Source organism: Mesoplodon bidens (assembly GCF_964165515.1).
Source record: "Mesoplodon bidens genome assembly, chromosome: 16".
NCBI lineage: Eukaryota > Metazoa > Chordata > Mammalia > Artiodactyla > Ziphiidae > Mesoplodon > Mesoplodon bidens.
This window is the reverse complement of record NC_138173.1, coordinates 56,871,972-56,884,424: the sequence shown is the minus strand read 5'-3', so window position 1 is coordinate 56,884,424 and position 12,453 is coordinate 56,871,972. Positions and strand designations below refer to the sequence as shown.

Below are 12,453 nucleotides of genomic sequence, written 5' to 3'. Positions count from 1 at the left end.
ATTAATTAAAAAAATTATAAGTGAAAGCATTTTTTACGAATGGGACGCTACATAAATGCGAGCTATAATGCAGTTATGATCAACTGCCTAGTGGAGACCGACTAAACATAAAGTGCAAAACATTTTTAAAAGTCCATTTTTTCCTTTCTTAAAGCTTTCTGTAAGCCGCTAACGAACAACGCGACTGTGCCGAGGATTCCATTGCCGAAGGTGACTGGAAGCGAGAAAGGAGGCGGGCCCTCCCCCGGCCTTTCCTAAGAGCTCCGCCTCTCGAACGCCAGACTGCGTCTGACGTCACGTGAAGCTTGTACTTCCGCTTCCGGTTACTCACGTTTCTCTCTTTTCCTGTCCGGCTGGAAAGATGGCGTCCCGCAAAGAAGGCACCGGCTCTGCTGCCACTTCTTCCAGCTCCACCACCGGCGCTGCAGCGAAAGGCAAAGGCAAAGGGGGGTCCGGAGATTCAGCCGTGAAGCAAGTGCAGATAGATGGCTTGGTGAGTGGGGTTCCGTCTCCCCAGGCCCACGTGGGGAGCTCAGTTCCCAGCCCGGTTCCGCCAGACGTGCTTCCTGGCAGGCTCCCCTCTGGGCTTGTTGAGGCTGGGCCAAGGTTTTTCCCTAAAACCCTTCTTTATCTTCATTTTCTGCTCGGGAGACGCGGCCGCCTTCTCTGCCATCTAATGGGGGAGGTGAGGGCTGAGAAAGGGGACCTAGGCTAGGGTGTGTGTGTGACAGATTCTTGGGGTCTTGTTTTGAGATGCTTGGGAGAGGTTATTTGGAGAATGACTCTTCTGGGAGACAAGTAGGTGACGGAGGTGTCGAGAAGGATCTAGGACTCTAGGGCTTTTGGAAGGGGAGAGTAAACTTTATTGCTTCCCTGCTGGCATCTGACATCTGTAACTTCACAAGTGGAGATTTACTTTGTAGCCACTTTTGAGCCTGTTGTTCAGCGCTTACCTGAAACCGCGTAATTGGAATAAATATCTTGTGTGTTGGCTTCTGCTTTCCCTATCTGTGAACAATTGGAGTGCCTCAGGATTTGGGTTTAGGCTTCCTTCCACCTGGTCTCTGCTTGACAAAGTAGATGAAAGCACAACTCTGGAGTCAGACTGCTTGGGTTGGAATCTAGCTCTACAATTAGCTGAATGACATTGGGCATGTTACTTAATCTCTTTGTGCTTGGTAAATTAAATGGTAAAACGTGTTACCATTTAATTTTAGCTGCTACTGGTATTATTTGTAGAAGTTACAGTGGTAGACTTTCTTTAAGGCCCCTTTTCAAAGCTTTAAATATTTGTACTTTGATAACTCCTAGATTTATATTTCTTGCCACACTTGGTTCTTGAATGCCACTCTTATATATCCAGCTGCCTACTTGCTATCACTGTTTGGATATCTCATAGGTACTTCAAATTTAACGTGTCCAAAATAAAATTATTGACTCTCCCACTCATTAATCTTACCTCAGTCTCTCCCATCTTAATAAATGGAACTACTATCTCTCCATTTGAAAAAGTCAAAACCTAGGGATTCATGTATGCATGTTCTTTTTTTTTTTACCCTCAGCATACAGTCCCTCAGCAGATTCTGTTTGTTTCACCTTCAAAATATATCAAATTCATCTGCTTCTCATCTCTATGCCACCAACCACATCCACTTACAATAAAATACAGACTTCTTATACAGACTTCAGGGTCCTGCTACTCTTGTCTCTTTCTTCAGACTCACCTCATACTTTCTTCTAGGCTTCAGTCACACTGAGCTTTCAGAGTTTTGTTTTCTCGGCCTGAAATACTCTCTCAAATATTTTTCCTTCTCCGTGGCTTCTTTTGAGCCTTTAGGTATTGGCTTAAATGTCAGCATCTCAAGAAAGGCCTTGCCTAACAACCCGGTAAAAAATAGCCCCATCCCCATCACTCTTCATACATCACCTTTATTTCCTTCGTAGTATTTTCTACTGCCTGTAATTGTCTTGTTTGCTTTCTTGTTTGTCTCCCCCACTAGAATGTAAGCTACTGAGGGCAGGCAGGGATTATGGTTTTTCACCTGTTCTGTTCCCAAAACGGAACAGGTTAATTGACATAGATAGGATAAACTGATGAATTTTGTACTGCTCCTGTTTCATGTCCCGATATCTTCTTTTATAAAGATTATTTTAATGGCATCTTGACTTGATTTCTTAGCCTGCATACTTTTATTAAAACATTCACTTAATGTGAACGTTCAGACCTTGTTAACTTTCCTCTTGAAATGGTTTTTTTTTTCCCTCCTGGCCGCATTGCACAGCATGTGGGATCTTAGTTCCCCCGACCAGGGATTGAACCTGTGCCCCCTGCAGTGGGAGCTCAGAGTCTTAACCACTGGACTGCCAGGGAGGTCCCTTGAAATATTTTTAGTGACTTTGCAATGAATTCAAGGCCCACCAAGATGTTGTCCTTGCTTTTGTGTTCACATTTATTTGCTACTATTTCCAAGCTTCTACGTAGGAACGGTTCATTCCAGCCACACAGGACTAATTTGGTTAGCCTCATGTTTAATCACATTTGTTTCCAGTGTCTTGGTAATGGCCAAGGCCACTTTTTCTTCTTTTTTTCCTTGAGCCTTTCCTTTCTAAGCTTTAGTCCTGTTTCATCAATTTTTTCTGTATCTTTAATGTTACCTTTCTCTTGACCATGTGACCATTGTCAGACTTTCCCATATTAAAATGTTGAGCCCTGTCTCTTTTTACTTAGTACTTTGTGTTCATTCTTAGTCCCCACTCTTTTCCTTGAAGTCACTGGTTAAAGAATTTGTCTATATTCGTGGTCTTCCATTCTTTTTTTAACTCAACTGCTACTAGAATCTGCTATCACCAAGTCCCTGACTTAGTTTTTAAAAAGGTCATTGATAACATTATCAAAGAACTGTAAAAAAAAAAAATCAAGATATATTATACATGCAAAATAGTGTCTGTAGTACATAATTTAAATAATCACAAAGTAAACATCCACTTACCTGGCATTTAACTTGAGAAATAGAACAACATTATGAGTATCTTTGAAGCCCCTTCCCCTGTTTCATCCCTTTCTCCCATCCCTTCTTCGAAACCTATAATCACTCCTGTGAGCTTTGTTTCAGTGATTTCTTAGTTTTCTCTATAGCTTCACCCCACAGAGTATTCCCAATTTGTTTAGTTCTGTTTATATTAATAAAAAATGAAATATTAATTAAATCATAGTATATGTTCGCCTGTGTCTTGAATCATATGTATGCGTATCTCATACCATGATTTTGAGATTATTCTGTTCTAGCGTGAGGAGCTATAATTCATTCATTTTCATTACTATATAGCATTTCATTGTATGACTAGAACATAATTTTCCTCATCTAAATGTTAATGGACTGTTAGATGGCTTGTTTTCGTGTGTGAAATGATATCTCTCAATAATCTTAATTGTGCATTTCAGTAGGCTTGTCAGTGTGTCTTTTGTTATACATTGTGCAGAGTCAGTGCTCAGTATATCCTTGTAGAACGGATGAGTGAGTCTTCATTGTAGTCAAGTGGTCTCATTGTTCCTAGAGAAGATCAAGCTAATTCTTCCTATTGGACTTTTCATGTAAAACCCACCTTGTTCCCCCCAAACCAGGCTGAATCTTACCTTTCTTATGTACATTATACTTTTGATACTCAAAGTATGATCCAAAGACCGGCAAGACAAGCAGAATTGGCCTCGCCTGGTAGCTTGTTAGAAATGCAGAAATATAGTATTTCAGAATTTTTCCTGATCTACTGTTTCAGGTAATTTATAGCATATTAATGTTTGAGTAGTACTGCTCTTGGCCACATCGATCTCTTCCTTTCTCTGAACTTTTTGTGGTGACAGCTTGTGTTGCTCATCTTGGCGTGTAATCATATGCTGTTAATGAAAGGTTTACTGTATATTAAGGAGAGTCAGGGGGAGTACTAGTAGGTATCCGTAAGTAAGGTAGTTTACCTGCCTTAGGTAGGCAAACCTAAGTCCATCTGACTTTTTCATCTCAAGTTGCTTCCAAGGTTTGGATAACCCTGCAGACATCCTGGACATTGTTCCTTTCCCTTAAGGCGAGAAAGCTTGTTGAAATCCATTTCCTTTTTTAAAAAAACTTCATGACAGTGCTTGCTTCCTGTGTTTATGGCATATACACCATCAGTGATGAGCTACATTAAGTGTTGTTCCTTGTAGCTTTGTGGGGATGATTGAAGGAGCTTAGCATATGTGGTATTTCACATGGAGATGATTTAATAAGTAGCATTTCTGGACCTTACTTTCTTCTGCTTTAATGTGAGGATAAGGTATGGTCTTCCTACTGTAATAAATAAAAGCTTAACATATAAAATTTCCTACTGATGTTTAGTCATTGTCCGTAACAGTTTTAGTAGCTGGGATTGATTTTAATAGTTGGTATTAGTTACAGTGGGATTCCAAACTGGATGCCTGACCAAGTAAACGGAATATAATGAGAAATTTAAACTGTAGTTGTTGCAGTCTAGATAAAATGGCATATATCACTTCCCAAATGCCTGCTTCGACATTAAAAGGTGTGGGCACAGAAAGTCTTTTACATCAGACTGCTGGCTTTTTATCTTTTGCTTTCTTGTCACCTTTGGCTTCAACTAGCTCCCTGTATAATTAGAAGTTCTGATCTTATTATCCAGGATTTCATAAGTTTATCCAGATATTTTAAGCCTTGGCAACCTTTTTCTGGGCCTTTAACGCTGATATTTTTGGGGAGAGAAACCTCTATAAATCATTAGGCTTTGAAGACGGTGTTTGCTAGTTCTTATTTTTGTGGTCAGATACTCTCACTTTTACTTTACCAGGTCTCCTTTAGATAGTTTTTTAGATAAAAGTTCCTGATTTCAGCACTACATGAAAACTTGGTTGCATTTGCTTTTCTCTGGGAAATTAGTTCATAATTTTGTTCTTGTAAAATATTTAAATTATGGTACTTGGATATTATTTCATTTGGCAGGATATGGGAAAATATACTGAAAGAGAAAATAGCTTTATCTTTTCCCCCTGCAAACTACTGTTTGTAGAAGATTGTTCTATAAAATGGTTATCTCCTGTAAAGATTAGACTTGATAGCAAAGTATACTATAATTTACATATCCATCTATTTGATGACAAACTGTACTTGTTTCATCAAAACCGAAGGGCTGAAGTGCGTACTGGTATATACCAGAGCCGTATTCTGGAATTTTATTGATGTTGGTACCAAGCCCAAGCATACAAGGAAAAAAAAAATGGATTTAGCAAAATAGTGGTAACTCAGGATTAACTTACTCAAAATATAAAACTTTTTTACTCTTTGAGTCTGAATATCAACTGTATTTTGGCATAAAATTTTAAGGATTTGTTTTCCTCCCAAATAGTACCTAAATGCCACAGGTATCCATTGTATCTTGATGATATGAAACATTTTTTTTCTCAATACCTTTACCTTCTATCCCTGTCCCCAACTAGTTTCATTTGATATAAGTAGCAAATGTTTGTTTATCTGTGGGATAGCAGTAATGTGCTAAAATTGGATGTTTTATAAAACAAAAAATGGTATAATTCATAGTAAGAAAAATTTGGAGAGAAATAAAAACCACAAAGGAAATTAGTTTATACGCTCATACCTTGAGGGTGGATACACTATTAAGAGTTTGGAATTTTCTTTTCTAGCGTTTCTTCAACGCTTTAATAAATATCTATAGTTGAAGTTAATGGGTTAAAGGTGGTTGTGCACATTTTTAAGCATATTAAGCATGTTGCCAAACTGCTCTCCAGAATAGTTGTATAGTTCAGTGTGCTTTCCCACTTACAGAGTATAGAGTGCTGTTTCTTGACACCATTGCCACCTGAAAGTTATGGTTTCTAAAAATCTTAGTCTTTATTTTTAAAATTAAGTATGCATGTTAGTATGCTTGTTGCAGTGGTTCATCAATTCAGTAAATATTTCTTGTCTGATAGTGATAACACTCACAGATCTGCGCAAGTCACCCAGCCTTCTGGTATTATCTTTGATTGTTCCTTAGGGTTTCCCGTGGATTCTCTTAAAGTTACTTACTTAGTAGCTGTGGTCCTAGAATGCAGAAACTCCTTGGAAAAATCCTCATTACACAAAATAAAATCAAACTTTACAGCCTGACTTTTAAGATCCTCTTTACCTTTTGTTTATAGCTTCCAAATGAGAGCTTGTAGATACACTGTTGTCAAGTTTGGTTTAAGGGTAGCCTTTAACACAAAACCAACATCTTTTTCTTTTGGGGAGAAGAAAACCCATTTTAGATTTTGTACAGAAATGCATAACCTTCAGTTTTGTTCTGAAGGACCTCTTGAGGATAAAGAAGGTGAATAATCACCTCCCCCTGGGATTATTGTGGTATACTTCTCATGCTGGAAAGTTGAAGTGCTTTTAATTTATTAAACCTGTTTCATTAGGCACAGCCATTTCTCTGGGTGCACATGGCACACAAATCAAAACGCAAGAAAGCGTAGGTAGTGAAAAGAAACTGTCACTCTTCCATTCCTGCCTTCAACCACCCTCTTCTCAGGGGCAGTCACAGTTACTCTTTTTTTTTTTTTTTTTTTTCTTTTTGCGGTACGCGGGCCTCTCACTGTCGCGGCCTCTCCCGTTGCGGAGCACAGGCTCCGGATGCGCAGGCTCAGCGGCCACGGCTCACGGGCCCAGCCGCTCCGCGGCATGTGGGATCCTCCCGGACCGGGGCACGAACCCGTATCCCCTGCATCGGCAGGCGGACTCTCAACCACTGCGCCACCAGGGAGGCCCCACAGTTACTCTTTTTGAACGTTTCCTTCTGGACCTATTTTGGCAAGTATTGCCTCCTGTTAAGGAAGCAGAAACAAACTGTAATCGAAGCACCTAAAAATCACCTTAAGGCCTTCTAATTAAGCGGTGGTTCATGCTCCTGAATATAATAAACTTAAACTGTGTTGGGAAGCAGACACTTCATAACAGCTTTGAAATTTTGTTTGTTTTGTGTGAGAGGGGCACTGAATTTTGTTCCAGCTAAGCCTTTTACTTTAGGAAAATTATCTTCTAGCTATATGTGGGAAAATTTGCTTATTGGTTATGTATATTGAATTGGTAAAGTAAAAATTTAATATTCTGAGTTAAATTTCCTTCTCAGTTAACATTTAATTGAAATTACACATTTGTGTGTTGGATTGCATCACTGTACTTTGCGATGACTTATTTTTATGATGAGGGCAGAGCTGTTCTGTTGAATTTCTTGAGGCTGCGTTGTCCTTCTTCACCTTTCCCCAACAATTAATAGTTGATTTAACTTTAAATCTGTGGACCGTCAATGAGCATTAGATCCAAGAGAATTATTATGAAATACAGTCTTTCAACTGCAATATTATAGAAGCGATATTGGTTAAGTGTATTGGAACATTGTAACTAATCCCATATGTGTCAGGAGCAAAATATCTTTTTTTTTTTTTTCTTATTGAAGTTACTTGAATTTCTTTCACATCAAAACTTAACAGCAGTGATTTAAATCCTATTTATTATTTGACTCAGCCAGTTATGAAATGGAACCCCATCCCACTTGAGCCATAAAATGTGTTAAATTTAAGACTAATGCTGCTTTCTGTTTTTTGAATTTACATTTTGGCAGTAACTACCTTCTTTGTTCAGTGTTAGAAAAAATGATCCAGGCTTAACCAAATAAGAAAACTGCCAAGTTCACAGATCAGTCAGTGAGAGAAGCCAGAATTAAATGAAAGTCTAGATATTGACTTTACAGAATATGCTAAGGGGAGATTCTGTGGCATTACAGTTTCTTTGAGACTAAAATTCTTCTACAGTAATAGCTGTTCTTTGACGGTGATGGATGTGAGAAATTCAGGCTGTGGACCTTACTTCCCAGAATCTATAAAACTGGAATAAAGCCAGCTAGGAATCATGCATCCTGTCTGACCTCTTCTGTCTGGCTAGCAACTGGTGCAGTTTGGGCTTTACCTTTTTATTTCAGACTTAAGAAACTCTTGTAGTGGATCTAGTCTTTATTTTTAGCAAGGATAATGATGTTTTAAGGAAACTTACATCCGTCCATCCATACACATATACACAATATTTTGAATAAATCAATTAATCAGTTTACTCACACTCTTGACTTTTTAATGCAGATTAAAAAGTCCTGTCCTAAAACCCTGTGGTATTGGTTGTTATAAGAGATAGCTCTAGGTACAGATGCCTGGTAAGTCTAAACAAAAATGGAAATTTGGCATTAAGTGGCTGATTTTTAATAAGTCATATTTATATCTTATAAGACTGAAAAAAATCTCTGAGGAATAGACTCTGAACATTCTGAGGAGACAGGGGTAAGTGCCATGAGGGTATCTGGCATATTCTAGTAACTCACTAAATATTTGTGGGATAGATAGATGGATGGGTGAATGAAAGAGATTAGCTAAAATATTTATTGTAAAATAGTAGTTGTAATAGTCGCTAACGGTTATTGAGGCTTTACTAGGCGCAGTGTGATAGGTACTTTGGGTGGGTTATTTTTTAATCCTTGTAACTATGCTGTGAGAATAGGTACTGACTGATTTATCTCCATAGGAGATAGGTGGTAAGGTAACCTTAAGGCCACGGAGCTGGCGCTCGAGCTTAATTTTGAATTCTAGTGCCCAGACTGAACTATGCTATATGGTTTTCCTGTTTGTACAGACCAGAGGTTCACATTTGTGTGTACTTGTAAGAATTAATTTTAAGCTTTTACTGAAGTTTTCTCTCGCACTTGAACATTAATTTTTTTCCACAAAAATAAAGATTAATTCTAGAGTTACTGTGTACTAGACAACAAATGGAAGACAGCAAATCAAGGTTTGCATGTTTGGGGCTTCAGCTGGGCTCACTCACTTGATAAATGATTTACTGTCTTACCTCTGTCTTACTAGAGCATGCGATTCAAAGTGGAGTTGTGCTGCTGAAATGAGTTTGTTTTTACCCTTCTTAAACGTACAGAGTTCAGAATAGAATCAAAACTAAGAGAATAGTGGTCTGAGCCCAGCAAGTGCCTGTCCTCTCCTGTAGCAAGAGGGGGTTGGGGGGAAGCTATGGGTTTGGTAGCTACACAGTTTAGAGTCCACATCTATTGAGATAATGTTATATTTTGAGAGACTTCGTTATCAGTGACATAAATTAGGAAGTGTTTGATTATAAACTCTCAACGTTCCGCTCCTGGAGTTGGGAGAGAACTGTACCTGCCTAACGTTACAGGTTCTATAAACCAGGGCTGATTAAGTGTGAACTGTTACTGGTCTGCCTGAGACAAGCACGGGATTCAGACTGAGTCTTTAGAAACTTTGACAGCAGTTTAATATTGCTTTGTAGCCAAGCTTGTGACCCCTGAGCTTGTATTCTCTATGTCTTTAAAAATATGTTTTCACTTTCTAGTAAGTAATTTTTTTTCTTTGACTAAAATACTGGTCTGTGGTGGACGGGAGGAAAATGAGTTCTTTGCTGCTTGTAGTTTGAGAAGCGCTGTTATAAATGATTTGTATGCCTATTTTAGATAATAGCATCTTCCTATAACCAGAGGAAAGCCACTTCCTATAACTAATAATATTTAGTAGAACCTACCTAAAATAATATTGTGATCACTAAATACCACTACTTTTACTTTTTTTATTTTCCGGTTTAATGGTAAAACATTTAAATAATGTCAGCATTTCTTATCTGTGAATTCTAACAAGATGAACAAATAGATTCAGTGTTTGTTTACCCTAGGTGCACAGTACAGGTTGCAACCTCCGAGCAGTCCTTATGAGCTCAGCTTTATAAAAGAAGGTTAAAAATGATAGATGGTATAGTTCTAACAGTTTGGAACTACTTAGGTCCCAAATCATTTAAACTGGGCTTTCAACAGATCCTTTTTATGTGTAGTACAGAGACAGTGGGAAACCTGCTGCTTTTCCCGGTGAAGATTTATTGCCATAAGTTTGCACAAAGTTTGAATTGATATTTTGCTGATTTATAATTGGCTTAGGTTAGGCTTCTCTTAAACAGATCTCTCTGCTTGTTGAAAACCAGTCTGTGTATCTGGAAGTTACCTCTTTCACCTTGATGGTGTGTACATATGCATATTTTCTGGTAATTTTTGTATGTGTGCAGCGACATCTGTGAATTGAGTTGAAGAGTAACCGTATCAACAAGGCATTAGAATTTAAAGTCAGCAGGTGCTCAGGCTTATAGTGTGTGGATTTTTTCTTTTTCTTTTCCTTTCAGAGCCTCTTAACCATGCTTCATTCAGTCCATATTTTCTTTTTAATGTACCCGAAAGAACATGCTAAAATCAAGATATATTATGTCCACACCATTCTGTCAACTCAGGAGCACTGTCAAAAAAGGAAATCAAATTAGTTTGCTCTTCTTTGTGCAACGCCATACAGTAAATTGCAGTGATTGCTGTATTTTAAAATCATTTCCCTTAATTTTTTCTTTATTTGATTTTTTTTTTTTTTTTTTTTTTTGCATTACGCGGGCCTCTCACTGTTGTGGCCTCTCCCGTTGCGGAGCACAGACTCTGGACGCGCAGGCTCAGCGGCCATGGCTCACTGGCCTAGCCGCTCCGCGGCATGTGGGATCTTCCAGGACCGGGGCACGAACCCGTGTCCCCTGCATCGGCAGGCGGACTCTCAACCACTGTGCCACCAGAGAGGCCCTATTTGATGTTTTTTGAATTAAAAACAAATACATGCTTATAATACAAAGATTCATAGAAGAAAAGGTATGTCCTTCCACACCATTCTTGTTCATACAAACATAAATACATAACTGCACGTATATAATACATTTTTTTACTACTTTTTAAAACTCTTTCTAACCCTTTGTCTGTCATGGGCCTCTGGGAATCTGGCAAATGCCATGGACCTTTTTTCCAAGAAAGTGCCCTTAAGTATGTAGACACAAAATATTACATTTGATTTTAAGAGGTTCTTAGTTCATTTGTGACCTTCAGGTTTGAATGTTTGCTTTTAGGGTTTATGGACTTGGAGAAGTATACTTGTTAATGTAGAATTTTGGGTAGTGTGGATATTTTTTAGCCATGTCTTTTTTTTGGGGGGTGTGTCTGTGTGTGTTTGTAAACATGTAAACATCCAATTTCTGGTGAATTAGTTTTACATAAACAGATTTTTCTAGGTAACAGATTGTATATTAATTACCTAATTAATCTCATTAAATTCTAAAATACTTTAAAAGAGAAATTCTGAATGTTCTACTCGGACTTCTAAAATAATGCAGATTTATTTTTGATTTATTTTGATTTATTTTTGATTACTTAGGCTTATTATAAACTTGAGTTATTTTAAACTTGAGTTTATATATACACATATAAAATATAAATAATGTCAGAATATAGCAGTGGTTCTTAATCTAGTTCCTTGGGCCTCATAGCATTTCAGGGGATCTTTGAACTCTGAAATTGGGGATAAAATTTGGAGTGGGTACATATGAATTGTTTCTTCATCATATAGACATTTAAAAAGTACATACAGTTTTTTAAAGTTAAGGTATTATTTATATACAATAAAACCCACTCATTTTAAATGTACAGTTTGATGAACTTTAGTAGTTGTAAATAATTATATAATGGGAACCACAATTATACAATTATTTGTGACCTTCTGCCCTCAGTATCCTCCCCCTCACCTTGGCCCCAAGGCAACGGCTTATCAGCTGTGGTTTTGCCTTTTCTAGAATTCCATGTAAAGGAAGTCATATAATACATAGCATTTTGTTGACTTCTTTCACTCAGTATAATGTTTTTGAGATTCCCTGTTGTTGTATTGATACTTTGTTCCTTTTTTTTTTTTTTTTTTTTGGCGGTACGCGGGCCTCTCACTGCTGCAGCCTCTCCCGTTGCGGAGCACAGGCTCCGGACAGCGCAGGCTCAGCAGCCATGGCTCACGGGCCCAGCCGCTCTGCGGCACGTGGGATCCTCCCGGACCGGGGCACGAACCCGTGTCCCCTGCATTGGCAGGCAGACTCTCAGCCACTGTGACACCAGGGAAGCCCACTTTGTTCCTTTTTAGTGCTGAGTAGTATTCCATAGAATGGATAGCCTATTGCAGTTTTTTATCCACCTGTGTTTGGTAGACTTCTGGGTTGCTTCCAGGTTTTGTCTATTATGAATAGTGCTACTGTGAACATTTGTGAACATATATTTGTGTGAATATGTTTTTATTCTTCTTGGGTAAATTCTGAGGAGTAGGGATTTGGATCATGTAGTAAGTTTATATTTAACTATACGATACTGCAATTACTGTTTTCTATCTTTCCACCAACAATTTTCATGGAGCTCTAGCTTTTTGGAAAGGTCTTAGTTTCCACTTCCTTGAGTCAAACAAGTCAAGACCCCATCTGCTGACCCAGGACAGAGATTGGGCTGCAGCGCAGTTCCTTGCCCTTGGGGATT

At 38.4% G+C, this 12,453-nt stretch overlaps 1 protein-coding gene across 1 annotated transcript in view; it reads left to right on the top strand.

Moving 5' to 3' along the window:
* Positions 1–331: 331 nt before the first annotated feature.
* Positions 332–12,453, top strand: part of EIF3H (eukaryotic translation initiation factor 3 subunit H) — an 87,758-nt gene continuing 75,636 nt past the window's right edge. The window contains exon 1 of the mRNA XM_081258767.1: positions 332–493. Within this exon, the coding sequence (XP_081114893.1) occupies positions 362–493 (132 nt within the window). The 5' untranslated portion in view covers positions 332–361. The remainder of the gene's footprint in view (positions 494–12,453) is intronic.